The sequence below is a fragment of the Triplophysa rosa genome, linkage group LG13 (assembly GCF_024868665.1).
Source record: "Triplophysa rosa linkage group LG13, Trosa_1v2, whole genome shotgun sequence".
NCBI classification, from domain to species: domain Eukaryota; kingdom Metazoa; phylum Chordata; class Actinopteri; order Cypriniformes; family Nemacheilidae; genus Triplophysa; species Triplophysa rosa.
In genome coordinates this window covers 8,300,921-8,318,994 of record NC_079902.1, presented here as the reverse complement: position 1 = coordinate 8,318,994, position 18,074 = coordinate 8,300,921, and the positions used below count along the sequence as shown (strand labels likewise).

The 18,074-nt window shown below is 38.2% G+C and overlaps 5 protein-coding genes across 6 annotated transcripts; 2 read left to right on the top strand and 3 right to left on the bottom strand.

Annotated features, from left to right (window-relative positions):
- Nucleotides 1–3,971: 3,971 nt before the first annotated feature.
- On the bottom strand, nt 3,972–5,630 carry med19a (mediator complex subunit 19a). The gene is made up of 6 exons (XM_057350015.1): nt 5,311–5,630; nt 5,063–5,185; nt 4,806–4,939; nt 4,614–4,710; nt 4,361–4,455; nt 3,972–4,197 (listed from the first exon to the last, which is right to left on the bottom strand). The coding sequence occupies exons 1-6, from the start codon at nt 5,513–5,515 to the stop codon at nt 4,135–4,137; spliced, it is 717 nt and encodes a 238-aa protein (XP_057205998.1). The 5' UTR covers nt 5,516–5,630; the 3' UTR covers nt 3,972–4,134.
- A 219-nt stretch (nt 5,631–5,849) lies between these two features.
- On the bottom strand, nt 5,850–7,541 carry si:dkey-6i22.5 (polyamine-modulated factor 1). Its single transcript, XM_057350016.1, has 5 exons — nt 7,214–7,541; nt 6,969–7,074; nt 6,441–6,541; nt 6,138–6,333; nt 5,850–6,056 (listed from the first exon to the last, which is right to left on the bottom strand). The coding sequence occupies exons 1-5, from the start codon at nt 7,408–7,410 to the stop codon at nt 5,997–5,999; spliced, it is 660 nt and encodes a 219-aa protein (XP_057205999.1). The 5' UTR covers nt 7,411–7,541; the 3' UTR covers nt 5,850–5,996.
- Nucleotides 7,542–7,614: 73 nt separating this feature from the next.
- Nucleotides 7,615–12,896, top strand: tmx2a (thioredoxin-related transmembrane protein 2a). The gene is made up of 8 exons (XM_057350012.1): nt 7,615–7,820; nt 8,761–8,821; nt 8,927–9,040; nt 9,121–9,197; nt 9,393–9,499; nt 9,589–9,654; nt 9,754–9,883; nt 10,189–12,896. The coding sequence occupies exons 1-8, from the start codon at nt 7,632–7,634 to the stop codon at nt 10,357–10,359; spliced, it is 915 nt and encodes a 304-aa protein (XP_057205995.1). The 5' UTR covers nt 7,615–7,631; the 3' UTR covers nt 10,360–12,896.
- Nucleotides 12,897–13,029: 133 nt separating this feature from the next.
- ccng1 (cyclin G1) lies at nt 13,030–16,354 on the top strand. Of its 2 annotated transcripts, none has more exons than XM_057350014.1 (6): nt 13,030–13,184; nt 14,109–14,372; nt 14,486–14,739; nt 14,823–14,898; nt 15,006–15,116; nt 15,364–16,354. In XM_057350014.1, exons 2-6 carry the CDS (start codon nt 14,109–14,111, stop codon nt 15,556–15,558), a joined length of 900 nt encoding a protein of 299 aa, XP_057205997.1. In that variant the 5' UTR covers nt 13,030–13,184; the 3' UTR covers nt 15,559–16,354. The 2 variants fall into 2 exon arrangements, with proteins under 2 accessions (XP_057205997.1, XP_057205996.1); XM_057350013.1 differs by having other exon boundaries at nt 13,031–13,184; nt 14,820–14,898.
- On the bottom strand, nt 16,008–17,995 carry nudcd2 (NudC domain containing 2). The gene is made up of 4 exons (XM_057350017.1): nt 17,636–17,995; nt 17,254–17,302; nt 16,995–17,146; nt 16,008–16,901 (listed from the first exon to the last, which is right to left on the bottom strand). Exons 1-4 carry the CDS (start codon nt 17,822–17,824, stop codon nt 16,818–16,820), a joined length of 474 nt encoding a protein of 157 aa, XP_057206000.1. The 5' UTR covers nt 17,825–17,995; the 3' UTR covers nt 16,008–16,817.
- Between the last annotated feature and the right edge of the window lie 79 nt (nt 17,996–18,074).

Below are 18,074 nucleotides of genomic sequence, written 5' to 3'. Positions count from 1 at the left end.
TGGTTGAAAAACACTGACCAAATCAGTTCAATGACTTAGTTCGGCTTTAGGCCTTTAGCGCTGTGATATTTTAGGATGACAGACGTAGTAAACGGTAGTCTGAGTCATGCTGGAATCCTGCCATACGAGTCATTCTGCGTCAACGTGACGATTCTATTGTAAAATCTGCGGCTTTGCCCTACGAGTACTGGGAATTCAACAATGCTACACTACAGGAAATGACACTCAACGCTATTTGTATTTGTACTTATAGTAGTAACTAGAAGAAAATAGCTAGTTTAGCCAAAAAATAATTTTCTAAATATAAAATACATAGTTATAACCAAACACAGACCGTAACTTCGGGCCTGGAGCGTGCGTCCGATGTAACTGTCTTTTCCTAGTCATTAGGCAAGGCAAGTTAATTTATATAGCACATTTCATACACAATGGTAATTCAAAGTGCTTTACATAAAAGTAATTAAATAATCACAACAATAAAACAAGGAATTTAAAAACCTTTAAAATAATAAAAAATGATTTAAAGTGATTTAAACAGTCTAGAATAAACTGATTATACATTAGTATGTGTTTCACATACAGGTTTGTATCGTGAGGATGAGTATATCGCACGCTCAGACCTTTCGCTTCATTCGAGGGCGTATTACACAAAGGTTCCAAGTTAGGTCTTAATTTAAGATATGATCAGTTAAATCATATCTTAAAATATGATTTTTTGTTAAAAAGCAAATCTTAACTTGATTTGGGATTCCTATCCTATCTTACAAAATCGTTTCTTATCTCTAGTTAGGAAATCTTAAATTGTACCATCAAGCTCGGCAATCCACTTTCAGGTCTGTTACCAAGCAACCAACACTGCGCGAGCCGCTGATGAGGTAAACAAAATGGAAAGGAAATGGAAACTTCTCCGTTCTTAATTTTCAATTATTAATCAATGTAATGCCATTGTTGGACAGCGCAATTGTGAGCGTTTTTCTGTTAGTTTTTAAATAATTTTGAAGTTAGGACAGCTGTGGGGTCGTCCTAAAGTTAAGACCGTTTATTTGTCAAGTTCAGACGCTTCTGTAATAGCCCTTTCCTGTATGTAGTTAAAATAAGATTATGCATTTAGGCAGTGCTGTTCTGTAATAGCTTTTGTCCTAAATGAGGTCCTATCTGAAATTACCATGCGAAGAGTGCAGGTGTCGACTGCAAGTGACGTCACTTTCACAGGAAGCGAAGGTGTCTGAGAGTGCAAGTGCAGTTCTGCAGCCAGATGCTATTGGTATATTTACATTTTTGGGTGAGCTACCCTTTAAGAATCAATCTGCGCTTTCTTTGTTCAACACTGCCACCTTCTGTCTGAACAAACTGATTCACGTTCACCTCTAAAAATGTGCTGTTTTTCATATTGGGAATTAAGACATTTATTTTAAAATGTTTACTACCATGTCATTTATGGTGAAGTGTGTAATATTCTTCTCAGACATTCTCCCACCAAACTTCATTATGTAGAAAACATGAAGACAATGGGTCTCATTCATGCAGAACGAATTCTTGTGTAAATCGTTTGTAAAGTCGTTCTGGCGTAAATTTTCGGATTCATGAAAATGTTCGTATTTTCAAAATGTTAGTTGGTACGAAAGAAATGTAAACCTGCTCCATACCACGTGTAAATAGTGCGTAAAACCGCACGTATCGTTCTGTATTCTTTTAGACAAACTGATGACACTGCATTTTGATGCACTATGTATCATAATAATATTTCACGCGTTCTTTTGCCCTGTCTTTAATCATTTTTTACTTTTTAACTTTGGGTAAAACGCAGAGCTGCACAGCCGTCCAATCAGAGTGGAGGAGAGGTGGGACAAACACTACATTGACCAACCATCATACACAACAGTCGAGAAGTTAATATTAATGGTTACTGCATTTTCATAGTAAGTAATATTCTTCGAAATAAGATACTAGTAACAAGTAGGCTAACTGTTCTAAATCACAGCAACAAACGCATCTCCGGAATAACGCGCAGTGCCTCCAAAGCGTTCTCAAGCGCCACCAGCTGGTCATTTTCAGAAGAGCACCAGGTATTATTATTTTAGCGGGCTAAAAACGCTTTGGTGGACACAATTTAATAGATTAATTTTTTGGTAAGCATATAGCCTATTAGTATCTTATGCATTTATGCAATGTAATGTAGCCAAACCAGAGAATGAAGTCCAGAGGATTCCAGCGTTCCTAGATACGTAATTTGCGCAGCTGTAATTCATAGGCGGGATTATGCTAATTGTCAATCAGCGTGCATGCGCGTCTTGTTTACGAATGATTGGAATTCATTAACATACACACATTTTACTATCAAATCTGACGTTTACGAAGTATTTGTGAATCCGGATGAAAGTTTTCGGGAAGGTCTGTTTTACGCGCAAATTACTCGGAATTTACTCATATTTACGAATGTTTCATGAATGAGACCCATTGTGATTTCCCCAACAACCACAGACACTGTTGGCTCCCTAAAACATTGCTTTGGCAGACTTTGAAGATATTTCTGCATAGTGGTTGGTTATTGATCAGTGATGTGCCCCACAATATATGTGTGTAATATAATATTTTGTTGCACAACCTTTAGAGGCAATCACTGCAAGCAAACGTTTTCTGTAGCTCTCAATGAGACTTCTGCACCTGTTAACAGGTAGTTTGGCCCACTCTTCCTGAGCAAACTGCTCCAGCTGTCTCAGGTTTGATGGGTGCCTTCTCCAGACTGCAAGTTTCAGCTCTTTCCGTAGATGTTCGATAGCATTCAGATCAGAACTCATAGAAGACCACTTCAGAATAGTCCAATGTTCTGTTCTTATCCATTCTTGGGTGATTTTAGCGGTGTGTTTTGGGCCATTATCCTGTTGGAGGACCCATGACCTGAGACTGAGACAGAGCTTTCTGACACTGGGCAGTACGTTTCGCTCCAGAATACCTTGATAGTCTTGAGATTTCATTTCAAGGCACCCTGTGCCAGATGCAGCCCCGAAACATAACAGAGCCTCCTCCATTTTTCACTGTAGGTAATGGTATGGTGTTCACTTCTTTGAAAGCTTGATTTTTTCCGTCTGTGAACATAGAGCTGATGTGACTTGCCAAAAAGCTCCAGTTTTGACTCATCTGTCCAAAGGACATTCTCCCAGCAGGATTGTGGCTTGTCAATATGAATTTTAGCAAATTCCAGTCTGGCTTTTTTATGTTTTTCTTGCAAAAGTGGAGTCCTCCTCCAGTTGCTCAAAAAGCGACAGATGGTGCGAACAGAAACTGACGTACCTTCACCTTGGAGTTCAGCTTGTATCTCTTTGGCAGTTATCATTGGTTCTTTTTCTACCATTCGCACTATCCTTCTGTTCAATCTGGGGTCGATTTTCCTCTTGCGGCCGCACCCAGGGAGGTTGGCTACAATTCCATGGACCTTAAACTTATTAATAATATTAGCAACTGTTGTCACAGGAACATTGAGCTGCTTGGAGATGGTCTTGTAGCCTTTACCTTTACCATGCTTGTCTATTATTTTCTTTCTGAGCTCCTCAGACAACTCTATCCTTTGTGTGCACCACACTGAACATGGACCAGAGAAAACAATGATACCAAACGGCACAGTGACTACTTTTCTCCGTTTAAATAAGCTGAATGACTGATTACAAGATCGGATACATGTGTGATACTAATTAAAAAAACTAATTAGTTTGAAATATCACTATAATCCAATTATGTATTATCTTTTCATAGGGGTACCAACAAATGTGTCCAGGCCATTTTAGAATATCTTTGTAGAATAAGCAATAATTCATCTCTTTCCACAGCTTCTTTGCTATATCTTATGACATACCAAAGGCATGCAAGTATACATGATACAATAGCTTTTAATTTCACCACTCTACAGGAGGAATGAAGCATTATTTCAATGAGCTGTAAGGATACCAACAAATTTGAGCACGTCTGTATACAGAGAATAACAAAAGTTTATTTGTTTTGAGCAGAAAAGAAGAAATCTTCAACAATCGGTCTGTGTAAACATTCGTCTCAAACACACTGGTCCACATCAAAGTCTCTAACACGGTTTAATATTCTCATGTACACACATACACACACGTAAACACACAAACAGTAGTTTTATCTCAGGCTGTTGCTGTTGGACTGAGATCCAGTCAGACCAGGATGATCAGGACTGTGTTTCTAAAGAGGAAAAAAGACAAACAGCAAGATTCAATGCACTGATATGAATTCTTTCCATTGATCTTGTGTATGAAAATCACAGAACAATTTGGGTGTTTATTCGGTGTGTGATTTGTCCCATGACTTGCATTTCTTATGTTCTGCATCACTCTAGCAGACTCACCTTCTTTTTCTTCTTGTCTTTCTTTTTCTTCTTACGATCAGGGTCATCGTCCCTCTTTTTCTTTTTCTTCTTGGGGTCAGAATCTGAGGGAGTCTCTGCACAAGTAAAATATGGTTACGCATGCGTATGAAAGACTACCAGAATGCAAATTACCCTTTCATAAATGCAACCCGTAAAAGATTGAAATCAGTTCTTAACACATTCAACAGTAAAATGAAATTGGACTATATCATATTTTGTAATATCATGTAACCTGGTGGTAATGGATCCTGAGGTCGATGATGTCTGTGTTTATGTTTACTCTTTTTCTTTGGTGGCTGTATGTGCATCAGTCTGTACTGCTCTGGAAGCTATAACACAAACAAACATTATAAACATGAAGCTCTCCTCTCAAAAGATATTAAAATGTACAAGTCTGTTTTAGGATATGTGTGCATCAGTTTACCGGGCCAGTGTGTAGTCTAAATCCAGTAAGTAGAGCTCCTGTTAGTGGGCTAAAGGAGTTTCCACAAACTGGAGGTTTTTCTATGAGAGAACGCAGAGAACTTCCATCCTGAACACCTGGACAGTCTATCATACCTGAAAGAGAAGATATGACACATCTCAATCATGTCAAAACCTTTCACACCACTGTAGACTTAAGTAACTACAGCCAAATTACAAGCTAATTCTTCGGTCTCTCAGTCACAAAACTGGCTTTACCTGGCAATTCTGGTAAAAAGTTGCTCAGCTTCTCCTTCACCTTCTTGCCGCAGAATTTATTATACGCGTGTTCCAGATTATAATGCGTGATGAGGTTTGTGTTTCCCGTCAGCTCGTTTCCAACTAACGTTAGACCAAAACAAAGACACAAAAGGTCATTCTGAAGCATTATCAAACGAAGCTTATAACCTCTACACATGTAAACAAGAGCCCACTTTGCATTTTCCACCAAAATTAAGACTATTTACCTGGCAGTTCTCGCAGTAAATAGAAAGGCTCGTTCATGGCTCCGGGTTTTCTCAGTGTAGGCCCCTCATCCCCGAGCTGTGTTGGCATCTGAGCCGCACCGGCAGCTTGGTTTGGCGGCGGAGGTTTCCCGGACCCGAACGCTGTCTGCCCCGTTGGAGGCTGTGCATCATTTTGCCCAAACAAAGTTGAAAATATTTCCGACATAATTTCGGAAACTAAACTATCTATACATAAAAGATAAATAAAAAGGCAAATGGACACCGGCAACACGCTACTTGTATTGTGTTGAGTCTGTCGGCTACATCATAACAGTAACGTTACCGTAATAAATCGATAATAGGCGCACAATCCGTTAGTTGTCAGTATAAAGGCAACCCAATTCAAACGCCCATAAATTCAGTCGTTCATAACACCTCTTTTAAGTTATCATCCAGGTTTTTTTTTTTATAAAACTTAAACAAACTGTACGTTTGTTTCCACCAAAGTATCATTTGCTCTACAGTTTCTACAATAAAACAGTGCAGAAAATTGTTGCAATGGTTCTCTCCTGTACAACAAAGCCAAATATTTTTTTTAAATGAGACAAAAACACATCATGTTAAAAAAGCACAAGTGATATTTAATGAAATAGGGGATATTATTAAAAAATGAAACCATGCAGATTCACAAAAAAAGTCCATGGATGTTAAAAAGACTCAGGTGGCGAACGTGTCAAGACAAAAGCTTCCAGATCCTGAAGAGATGTCTGCAGATAAGAAAAAACAAGAGTTAAGTTTGCGCTAATGTGTGTAAAAAAAAACACGTGGGTGCGTTATCTTTCTCGCACCTTCCATTCTTCCACTGCTGATGCTATGCGCTGCTCTGTGTCTGTGATGCTCTCTCGGCCGGCCTGCACTTTCTGAGCAAGGGCTGCAGTCTTCTTCTGCAGTTTCTTCAGCTGCAGCCGCATGTACTCCTCCTGCTTCTTATAATATGACACTAAGTCACTGCACACATCCTGCTCTGGAACACCACTTGGTCGCCTGAAATACAAAGCGAACATTTCTTATCTAGTCCGCAAAAGGCAAGTCATACTCGTGTATGCAAAACAAATAATTAAAGGGAATTCTCCTTGAAAACATATTCTCACCATGCAGGTTCTGATATGCCTTTTGCAAGCTCCTCCAGTTTGTCCAACTCTTCGAGCTTTACTTTTAGGTCCCCTTCCTCAATCACACTGCCGATTTCGTTCTGAACACACACAATATTATGAGCAGAAAAGCAACACATCAACATGAACACAATGCACAAATACAGTACGGACATGAAAAAAAGCGATCTTCTGTTGTGTTAATGAAAGCTCACAAATAAAACCTCACAAAGCCTACGTTATCAGGATCCTTCATGGGGAAAAATTTAACGAAAATATTTTTTTCCAATAATAAAATATTACCAGTACTGTTAAAAAATATATGCTAGTTCTTAAGATGTGTGTAGTAATATTTATTCACATGATCTTAGCATATGTTAAAAACGACCAAATACCAATGGGTGAATGTATTGTAATGTAAAATCATATTGCAAAAAATCACATATTGTTCCTACATTCGATTCTATTTTCTTGCTGCAAAACATAATTTGACATGTTCTTGACAGGTTTCATGAGACTGTATGTTACCTGGACTAATGTCTGGAGCTGGCTGATGAACTGCTTGTGCATGGCTTCAGTCAGCTGGGGGTTCTGCTTTGACAGTGGCTGAAGGTAATGGGAAAATCTGTCGAAACTGACGCAAGGAACAGAAAAATTAAAAACGTAATTATTAAAACGTTATTTAAAACTACTTAGCGATAAATTAGAAAACAAAGCACATGCAAATTAAGTCGAAAAATTTCATTTTGTTAATTTAAAAAGGTTAACGTTACCCGGCGCTGTTCACTAGCCACTGTAGGCTCTTTTCCATCACCTTTTGAAACAGTTTGAGTCTCGGTTTAGATTGAGATGATTTAACCGCATCATTACGGCGAGCTGACGCTTCAGATGAAACATTCACGTGGATACCAACTTCATCCACATTATTTTCAACTGAATGTGATTCGGTCTTCTTCTCGGTCTCCTCCATGTTGCAGCCGAACTGTTGATATTTACGAAAGTCCCCGCCAAGACCAGCGCGTCACGCTACGGAAAGCCAGCAGCTGCCAGTTCAGACCGTTTTCGCGAAGTGCGTTTCCCCAGTTTCACGTTACCACTCAATCCCCCAAACACGTGTTCATGTTCTATTTCTAATCTCCCCTTTCTCTTCACTTTCTCACATGGAAGTTAGTCTTCACTAAGTGTGCAGCAATGAGTTTAATCAGAGGGCTGTTTGCCATTTTTTATCATCTACCGCGGATTTATAAATGGTTTTTTAAGCCATATTATTTCCTTTCATTGCTTTTGACACTGGCCTTTCCTTTAGTGCGTTGCTGTCCGGGACTGTGCGAACATTTACCGTCTCAAAGAGAGGACGGCAACTCATGCGCCTTTGACTGGGTTAGTGGAGCAAATAATCTCCCAGCATAGAGATTCAACATGCTTTTTGTTGCTTGTCTAGAGTGCCTTTTATAAATTTATATTACTTTTTATAACTTTGAACTCATTCGATTAACTTTTAGCCTAATAGCCTACCATTTATTATTCTAATGACTGGCTACTCCTGCTCTGTATCATAAACACACTTTTATTTAATATCTACTTTAAGCATTACTGGTAACACTTTAGAATAAGGTGCTATTTGTTAACAAATAGTTAATGTGTTGGCTAAAATTAAGTAACAATGAACAATACTTCTACAGCATTAATTAATATTAATTCATGTTAATTTAATCAATTTACTAATACATTATTAAAATCAAACATTGTCACTGTTAACGTTAGTTAATGCACCATGAACTAACATGAATAACTGTATTGACAACTAACATTAACAAATGCTGAATTTTTTTATTGTTAGCTAATGCATTTACTAATGTTAACTAATAGCACCTTATTCATAAAGTGTTACTGAATTACTTAATTTGAATTACATTTATCGTAATATTGCTTAATTGAATTGCTTTAATTATAAAATGAGAAGTTCTCAAACAGATTTTGTCAGCAATTAATTAAATGAACATTAACTATCATTGATTGTGACATCCCTTACGAAAATGTAACCGGATTAACTTTTTTAACCATAGTTTTTTTATTTGTTGTGAAACCTACCATACATTATGGGGTCTACTAGTTTTTGGAGTAAAAATATGGTAATACAAATGGTAATCAACATTTACCACATTTTATTAGGCTAATAAACCCATGGTTATTTTTTCTAAGGGATGCAATAACTTATGCTTGTAAAATATATGACAGCATGTACAACATCAAGTATAACTGTACACAAAAAAACTAATGTATTATACTGTAACACAGCATAGATGTTTGTTCCCTGCAGAGAGAGGTTGAGATTCTAATGTTTCTCAGTGCAATTGTGATGATGAAGAATCGAAGAGCCAGTAAGTATTTTGTTACCAAAGATGCAGTCACACACATGATTCTCAATGGATAAATTAACTTTCTCTCTCTCTCTCTCTCTCTCTCTCTCTCTCTCTTACTCACAGTAACTCTGGAGCAACATATAGGGACTATATTTCTTTTCAGTAAGGTTGCTAATGTGGTGCTGTTCTTCAGAGTGGACCTGAGACTCGGTCTTCTCTACCTCACGCTGTGTGTGGGTAAATAAAGGATGTGGTTCTACTTTGTAATATATTATAATTATTTTATATTCTTAATTTACTTCACCGTCCCATTGCAGTGTTTATGATTGCATGTAAACCACCAATCTACATGGGTCCTGAGTACATCAAATACTTCAGTGACACAACCATAGACGTGAGTAAAAACTCTACACATTATGTTAACATAAATTAATGAGTTTATAACTATCAAAGAACAATATAATAGCATTTATTTGTCATGGTAAAATGTAATAATAATATATTATTAAACTCTTTTATATTATATTGTTGTGGTTTAAAGCTAAAACCAGACTATTACAAACAATCTGTTATTCATTTCTGATGTCAGGAAGAACTACAGAGAGATGGTCGAGTGACATGGATTGTAGAGTTTTATGCCAACTGGTCTCCAGAGTGCCAGTCATTTTCCCCAATATTTGCTGAATTGTCACTTAAGTAAGTCACAGGACATACAGAACACACATGTGTACCATCATTTTGCTTATTGTGGTTAATGTCTATTGTGGTTTGATTTTAATTGTCAGGTATAACTGTGCAGGCCTCCAATTTGGAAAAGTGGACATTGGACGATATGGAGCAGTTGCAGAAAGGTATTTTTATACTATACTCTCATTCAACAGTCATGACCAAAACATGCAGTACTAAATACTTTTACATTGTTTATTGACGTTCCTAAACTCTCCTCACAGGTATAAGGTAAACCCGTCCCCCCTCTCCAAGCAGTTGCCCTCTCTATTGCTATTGCAGGGTGGACGTGAAGTCATACGACGCCCCCAAGTGGACAAGAAAGGAAGGGCCCTCGCATGGAGTTTCACAGAGGTACACTCTTAAAAATAAAGGTGCTTAAAAGGTTCTTCACAGCGATGCCATAGAAGAATCATTTTTGGTTCCACAAAAACCCAATCAGCCAAAGTTATAGGTTTGAAGAACCATTTCTTTCTTATTTATTTATCTAAGAACCTTTTTTCACCACAAAGATGTTAATGGGTCTTTATGGAACCAAAAGGTTCTTCTATGGCATCAAAGAAGCACCTTTTTTCAAGAGTGTAAGAAGTTTCAAAACGTTAAACACAATCAGGTTTTACAAAGCAGTTGCCCGAGACATGACTTTGTACGTTTTGCAGGAAAACATCATTCGAGAGTTCAAACTAAATGAGATTTTCCAAAAATGTAAGAAACACAGCAAGGGAGAGAAAACAGAGGAACTAAAGACACTTCTGCAGGAGAGTACTGATGGAGGGGAACCAGTCCCTCAAGATGGGACGGAGGAACCGGAGAGCAAAAAAGACAAATAAGAAAAAGACAGTGGAAGTGTGAGGATCATCAAAATGTGCTGAACTTTCAAACACATGTGTCTTACACACATAAAAATGTGAATGTAATTTCTAAGTATATTGTAATATTTGAGAAGCGTTAGTTATGCATTCTGTTTGGCTTTCGTAACTTTTAGTATCACCCATTTTCTTCATTTTTTCATAAATTAGCTGCTGTCATTGACCAAGATTGGTCAAATGAGTAGTTACCCAGAAAATAAATATTTGTCTAAATTTAGTTTTTGAAAATTACTTTGTCTGGAATTCTGATGACATATTTGTTTCACAGTCTGAGCTCTAGTGCTTGTAAAAGGTTCCTTTCTTCCTCCATGGGGAAAACAATAATTTAATGTTATTAATATGTGATGAAACAACTGACGCTGTGTTTCATGCCCAACTGAATACCTGTGTCATTGACTCTTGGTGTCCAGCTGAACATAACACCTGATCTGATAATGCAGATGTACCTGGAGACATTTGAAAAGCAATGTAGCAGATATAGTTTCTTCTAGTCTCCTTTCCAAGGCAGCTTCTTAGTGTGATCCCATCTCTTTTAGTCTCGTCTTATGAAAACAGGCAGATATTTGTCATTCTCTCTCTGAGGTTTTTTATTTGCACTTGCAGGCTTCTCCTGTTTGCCTCTGATGCTGTGGGAGAGGTGCCTGGAATAAGTGTTCAAATACTGTAGCATTACAGCATGATGACAGACAGTGTCCTCCTGGCACGTCTGAGGATATAGAAACAGATTGAGGCTGACACCAAAGACCTTCACTTGGCAAATGGCTGGCACTGCCTGCTGTGCGAAGCAGAGTATGTATCCATGACACTTGGCTTTGCTGTTGGAATTTAACTGGACTCGGAAAAACAGCAGAGAAAATGTGTCAGTCTTACAATGACGCAACATTCCCATGTCATCCAGGTCTACCTCTGGAAGATCAGAAGGAATGTGAGAGTGAATTTATCCCATTTAGATAAAACTAGAGCAATTTGTCTATTTTTTCTTTCATTACATATTACAGGCCAAACTCCATTACGCTCAATACAAATAAGAAAACTGTTTTTCTCCCTATCCATCACACTGACAAATAAAAGTCTAGACATCAAGGTCGTTTCATATCAAGGTTGTGATAAGTCCTGGTGTGGGCTTCAGGTTTACCTGCTTCCGTCACTATGTGTGCACTGACAGACATTATCAGATCAGCCATAGCCGGGAGTCTTAATGTCATTTTGCCAACAGTTCCAGTGAAAAGGGCTACAGATGAATCTCAGTAATGAGCCATGTGCTCCAAACAGCAGGATTCCTGTACAGTCTCCTGTTCAAGCTGTGACCGTGAACATGCTTTACTTTGCCACCCAAACAAGGGCAACAGGGTAAGTGCGCTGCCCCGATTTAAAAGAGTAATATTTACATTTATGAATATTTATTTAGCAAGAAACAAACAATTATGCATTCTCAAATCAGCACTGTATTCCTAATACTTGTATCAACCATGGCCCATGTATACAATTCATATACTGTACCATACACTATACACTGAAAAAATAATTCTTGATAAATGCTAACATTTTTAAAAGGCAGGTGCAACACCTGACACTGAGCATCTCTCTTTCAGATTTTCTTGGAATAAATGGAATGCTGTCTCTAAGGCACTGCCTTGAGGTTGTCAGATTGTCATGTTGTTTAATTCTAGAAATAGCTGTGAGGAGGAGTTAAGAAGAGGCAAGTGGGATTTACCGTGTTTATATGAAAATTCAGAAAAAAGCTTTTGGATCCCAACCCGTTATGATTCTTATGCATGGAAAATGTAGATTTCATCCTTTGCTGTTGGTATTTAAAGATACAACCCACTCAGTGATTTTAGGGTTGCTGTGTTTGGCGCCATCTGATGGCTAGTTGAACTGCAACACGACGAATTCTAAATGAGCAAACAAATCTAAAACGTAGGCGTGCCTTAGATTTTAATTTGACATTTATTTAGATTTTCTAAATAATAGTCTTCTGGATTATGTTGTATTTTGCAACATAAAAATATGATATTGTTTCAGTACTGAATATACAGATTTATTTTGTCTCATATTTACATTTCTCCATGATGACCAATAACATTAAATGTTTATAAACCTTACAGTTGTGAAAGAAATTGGTTAGGCCTATGTCCCTGTCTGTAGTCAGAACCGTTGACATATTGCTGTTGTATTCATTTGTTGTAAAAATAAAGTAATTCTTTCTTTTAAAACTTTACTTGCCACTCTGCTTGATCAATAGAAAGAAAGCGATTAAATATAGATGATTTAATTAGAGAAGAGAGCCATTATCTCTTAAAATGGTACAGCTTTTTTGAGATTTTAGGTAAAGCTTTTGTTAATGTATATGTTTCTATATCTAATGTGAAAGAGTATAAAAACAATATAATGTATACACTGTGTAAGTATGCTAGTACGTTCTGTGGTTCTGTCTGTTTCTTTCCACACATCAAAGCTAAGTTAACCCCGCCTCTGCTGTGCCGGTGGGAGTGTTCATAAACAAATTTCAACAAATGGGAGCTTAGAATGACGGTGCTCTGTGTGAGTACTGCCCAATAAGGTGATTCTATGTTGGGATATTAAGTTTCTCACAGTATATAACATGGATGAGGGGTGCGCGTCCCCGCCTGACGCCAAGGGTTGGGGTGTGCAGGGCGCAGAAGTTATAGTTGCTTTAAACCTACATACGTAACTTTTTTTATTTATGTCTTTATTCTTCTTTATTATATCGTTAACCCACACTTTATAGACTTGCCTTTTTAAAATATAAAATCTGCAACAAGGTAAGTTAAACTGTGGTTATGTCTACATTTTAACAATTTCAGCTGTGAAAAGTCAAAACTGTGTTTTTTTTGCTGCCATTACGGCGTGATTTTGTGGGTTTTTGGGGGGGATTTGAACTGATCAGGCCTACGTACGGTTTCTTTAGTCAGCAGACGTTGGTTATGTTCACGTCTTAAACTAAACTGAAAATAAATGGAATGTAAATTGGCTAAAAATGTAAAACGGCGAATTATAAACGCAAAGAAGTGTCGACTGACACGGTTTATTGTTTATAAAGGGCTAAAACGTTGTTCTCGCATAGTCGCATTGGTCAGCGGACATGCCCCGGCATGACCAGCGCTTATCACGTAACGTTAGACTCACTGACGCACGACGGCAATAGCGTATGACCCTCGCTCGCTTTACGCAAACATGAATAGGAAAATGTTTAAGGGGAAGATTTCAATCGAGTAAACTGCGTATTGGTGTACTACACGTTTCTCATGAGCTGGGGCTTGCCCGGGCATGTACAGGCGTACAAGACGGTCACTCGTTTTGTGCACCCCCTACTAACTTTACAGTATGTTGACGATACGTTTTAGCGTCAACGTAATAGTAACAGTTGTTGTCTACCATAAATAAATTGTTTCCTTACGTCGATGTTAAAGTCTTTTTTTTTAGACTTCGTTACAACCATATTTTTGATTAATGTCTTAAAGTGATCGTTAACCACTTCTTTTTCGAAGTCACATGATTACATATTCTAACACAATAAACTTAAAAGTAATGGAGGGATACGTTTTTACGTTTGGCATTACGCAACATCCAATAAACGTCTAATAATAAATGCTACATGTTTATATGTAATATTGTGCATCTTATAATTTTAACGTTTTTCTTTAATTGTTCAGTACTTAATTTTCTGTTTTCTTCAATTATTGTAGATGATTGACCAGGTTACAGGAACAGGGGCTTTGCCCTTTGCAGTTCAGCTCAAAGCTCTTCTGGACAAAGAGTTTCGATATCAACCAAAGCTCAGTGGACTCCGAATCATCGAGTCGGCTCAGGACAATGGTCTGAGGGTGACTGTCAAGTTGAGAGATTTTGAAGTTCGAGACCTTCTCTCCTTGACTCGCTTCTTCGGTTTCAGTGCGGAGACGTTCTCTCTTGCTGTGAATCTTCTGGATCGATTTCTGGCTGTGATGAAGGTGTGAACATCATTGGGAGTCTTTTAAAGACTTGACACAGTTTATACTTTGTTTGACATCATCTCTGTGTTTTACTCAAGTATATCTCAATTGATTTTGTTGTATAATTTCAGATTCAGCCCAAACATCTGTCTTGCGTTGGCCTTTGCTGCTTCTACATTGCGGTGAAGAGTTCAGAAGAAGAGAAGAATGTGCCTTTGGCCAGCGACCTCATCAGAATCAGCCAGAACCGCTTTACTGTCCATGACATGATGAGGATGGAGAAGATCATTCTGGAAAAACTGTACTGGAAAGTCAAAGCTCCAACTGCACTTCACTTCCTCAGATTGTTTCATACTCTGATTCAAGAGCAGGTGGATGCAGGAAGGTTCGCAGAATGTTTTGTTCTAGAAAGTTCTAAATTTGCCCTCGAGTTTTAGGCTTTAAACTGGTTTATTTTTTTTTCAGTAGGATTAATCTGAACATTGAAAGGCTTGAGGCTCAGTTGAAGGGATGCCACTGCTCCTTTGTCTTCACTAAAATCAAGGTAAGCTATTTAGACTATTTTGAAGATAGGCCGGTGCATAAACTCCAGTTTATACTGAACTGCATGTCCATAGTTTAAACAATTTGACTATAAATCTGTCTCTACAGCCTTCCCTGCTTGCTTTATCACTGTTGGCTTTGGAGGTCCAGGAACTGCATGAATGTGAGGATGTTCCCGCTCTGAAAGAAGCACTTGATGGTTTACAGGAGAGTTTGAGTGTGAGTTTGCTGTTCTTGAGCAAGTTTATTGGCCTCTACAAGCCGCGGGAGCTTAAAATATTTACCTTGTTTGTATATTGGGTGGAGATTGGAGGAGTGTTGGGTAACCAGTTGCTCAAATGGGATTTACAGAAAGTTCTAGTCCTTGTTTCATATTAATACTAAAAAAGTAGCATTTAAATGAACCGAGTCATTGAAAGCACTGAAAGTATAAACGATTGTCATTTATTGTTGGTTTTGTTTCTAGGTTAAAGATGGAGATCTGATGTGTGTGAGAGTACTTGTTGCTAAGTGCCTGGTCGAATACGCCACCACCACCAAGTGCTTGAAGCCAAATGCCCAAAGATTGCGATGGATGATTTCGGGTAGAACCGCCCGTCAACTGAAACACAGTTACTACAAGATCGCTCACCTACCCACAATTCCTGAATGTGCCTTTTAAGATTGTTTGTGTTGGGTGCCCATAGCAACTTCATGTCTTTCAAAAAAATCAGAATCTTTCAATTTCCTTGCATAGTTTCTTTTAACAAACTTTCTTCCTTTCCAGCCTTTGTTCTTTGTAACACTTGCTGTGACTTTTACATTACTGAATCTATAATCTGTTGAGATTTGCTAGTCGAGGGTGAGTTTCAGCAAGTTGATCAGAGGTTGCACTGCTTAAGCTTGCATGTCTACAGTATGTTCATTTGAATCGGTACCAAAGGTGCTGGTTGTTTAAAGCAATGAAGTATAGAACCGCCTAGGTCCTCAATCCACTGTGTGGAAGAGGAGGGAGAAGGGTTTTGTGATTAGACAACAACGGAACCAAGAGATCAGGCCCAAAACCCTTAACTTCCACCCTAGGTTGTCAGCTGTCGTAATGCACACTCCTACCCAAGGTGATGAAACGAGTTTCTTTTTTTTATGGTGTTCTGTATTCTAACATGGCATGATGAAAACGGGATGTCTGAGGTTTTAACATTTAATATGCCTTTAATGGAAAATTTAATGTTTTTTTGGCATACCAGGCAAAATTTATTTTAACTTTGGTTACACTAAAGTTTCTAGTAACTGGCCAATTGTTCGTACCCGATACAAACGGTCAACACTAACCAAAATTATTAAAATTGGTGAAAGTTTAATTTCTGCGCAAATACGCATGCTAAACTCCTTTTTGTTTGGGCTCTAATGAAAATGGGAGCTGCACCCTGCAAATTATGTAGTTGGACCTTTCAATAAAATATATTGAAATGCTTCAATACCTGTGCTTGTTTTATTGCTTTTATTTTTTTGGTGACCAGAACCTGAAGTTATTTACAAATTTGTTTACAACCAGACTTTCTGAACACTGCACCTGTTGATATTGGTAGGGTAAACTCATGCCATTGGTAGAGCCAGTGTTTGTGTTGTGCCAGCTGAAACAACAATGCTTTGTTTGATGGTGCCACAGTGTGTTGCTCACCTTTAATAACATTGACACAGAAACACAACACTGAAGAGCTGATTCAACAGTCTTCTAAAACAACTTTTGTCAATTACAAAACCAAAACCTGGCATGAACTGCCATGGAAAGACTTGAATCAAAAGGCTGCTTGTGGATGATTATGGCTTTATCGACAGCCTGGTGTCATATGCTTTTATTCTTCTTAGCAAGCAAACAAAAAATAACTCCATTAGAAGTGACTGAAAATATATCAGTAGATGAAATGAAGAGGTCTATTTTCATTTTTGCAAATTGGAGAAATCTGGTCCACCACCATGAAAGTTCCCAGAAATCTCTGCCCCACTGAAGTCAAACCCTGGATTCTGTTTGAAGTGTGAAAAGACCAGCATGGAAGAAAATGTTTTTCAGAGCTCAAAATAGATTTAAAAAGATGTTGATTTATGTAAAGAACGCACCTCTCTCTGAAACCTTTCCAGTGTGAGTTTTCTCTGCATCTGATCCTGCACCCACGGGTCAGCTGCATACTCTCCCTCCAACAGAGACTGCCAGCAGTTCCCAGCCTCTCGATTTGTTTTCATCAGAACGATCCGGATCAATTTCTTGTCCTCTGAACAGCACGACAGAGCACCGATTTAGACTTTCCAGGTATTTGTTGTTAATCTGAGTAAAGATATGTGCACCATTTACTTTGACATTAATCTGCGAATTGCTTACCTAACGTCCACATAGCTTCATCGCTGACTGTGGATCCAAACAGCTTACCCTGTGAAACAACAGAGCATTAAGGAGCTCAGTTTAAATCGGAGAAGTTGCTGACAGCCTCTATTAGTAATATGCTGTACCTCGGTGGGACAATTAACATGCATGTTAACACTACTACAGCATGTCTTAAACCCATAGGTACACGAACTGTAATTACACTAACGCCACTGAGTCAGGTTAATGGGATGTGATGACGTAGACTGTTCACAAGAAGTTACTTGATGACAAGTCAGTCATGTAACATGTTAATTTGACCACAAATAACACCTGAAGCACGCCAAATATATGTATTAAACAAATAACATGGTATTTAGATTGCACTGCTTATTGTTACCTTGAATATTTGTTGGCTTTTGACATGAAGCTCAATCTGTTTGCTGCCGATGTTACACTTGACGTCTTTGGCTGAAGTACCAGGAAGGACATTGACTTCGATGAAAACCTCTTCCATAGTCTGATACCATGAGCCCCATGCTGTTTTACATGGCACTACACCGCTCCTCTCATCAAAATGTACTGACATAATGCTGCTCCGAGTGCTCTCTCATAAAAGCGGCTTGTTTGATATCGCAAAATAAGTGAATTAGTTACAATTACACCTGTTATTACAGTCACTCCAGTGCTGAAACTGCATTTCTTTCCTAAACATTCTGGTAATATCGTGAAGTGTCTTCTTCTGTCACTGAATGCGCTAGTGTGACTGCGCCATCTAGCGTACAGGAGCGCAGCTACGCTTCTAAATTGATTTCGTACGTATTCGAAAACTAAATTAT

Coding starts and splice junctions, on each gene's coding strand:
- med19a (XM_057350015.1), bottom strand. CDS start 5,515: ATGTCGGAAATATTTTCAACTTTGTTTGGGCAAAATGATGCACAGCCT. Junction 5,186..5,310: donor TTTACTGCGAGAACTGCCAG/GTAAATAGTCTT, acceptor GTCTAACGTTAG/TTGGAAACGAGCTGACGGGA. Junction 4,940..5,062: donor CTTTTTACCAGAATTGCCAG/GTAAAGCCAGTT, acceptor CTTCTCTTTCAG/GTATGATAGACTGTCCAGGT.
- si:dkey-6i22.5 (XM_057350016.1), bottom strand. CDS start 7,410: ATGGAGGAGACCGAGAAGAAGACCGAATCACATTCAGTTGAAAATAAT. Junction 6,542..6,968: donor AGCTCCAGACATTAGTCCAG/GTAACATACAGT, acceptor GTGTGTGTTCAG/AACGAAATCGGCAGTGTGAT. Junction 6,057..6,137: donor CAGCAGTGGAAGAATGGAAG/GTGCGAGAAAGA, acceptor TCTTATCTGCAG/ACATCTCTTCAGGATCTGGA.
- tmx2a (XM_057350012.1), top strand. CDS start 7,632: ATGAGTTTAATCAGAGGGCTGTTTGCCATTTTTTATCATCTACCGCGG. Junction 7,821..8,760: donor ACTCATGCGCCTTTGACTGG/GTTAGTGGAGCA, acceptor TGTTCCCTGCAG/AGAGAGGTTGAGATTCTAAT. Junction 9,655..9,753: donor TATGGAGCAGTTGCAGAAAG/GTATTTTTATAC, acceptor CTCTCCTCACAG/GTATAAGGTAAACCCGTCCC.
- ccng1 (XM_057350013.1), top strand. CDS start 14,109: ATGATTGACCAGGTTACAGGAACAGGGGCTTTGCCCTTTGCAGTTCAG. Junction 14,740..14,819: donor GAGCAGGTGGATGCAGGAAG/GTTCGCAGAATG, acceptor TTTTTTTTTCAG/TAGGATTAATCTGAACATTG. Junction 15,117..15,363: donor GTTTACAGGAGAGTTTGAGT/GTGAGTTTGCTG, acceptor TTTTGTTTCTAG/GTTAAAGATGGAGATCTGAT.
- nudcd2 (XM_057350017.1), bottom strand. CDS start 17,824: ATGTCAGTACATTTTGATGAGAGGAGCGGTGTAGTGCCATGTAAAACA. Junction 17,303..17,635: donor AAAGCCAACAAATATTCAAG/GTAACAATAAGC, acceptor GTTGTTTCACAG/GGTAAGCTGTTTGGATCCAC. Junction 17,147..17,253: donor TGAAGCTATGTGGACGTTAG/GTAAGCAATTCG, acceptor CGTGCTGTTCAG/AGGACAAGAAATTGATCCGG.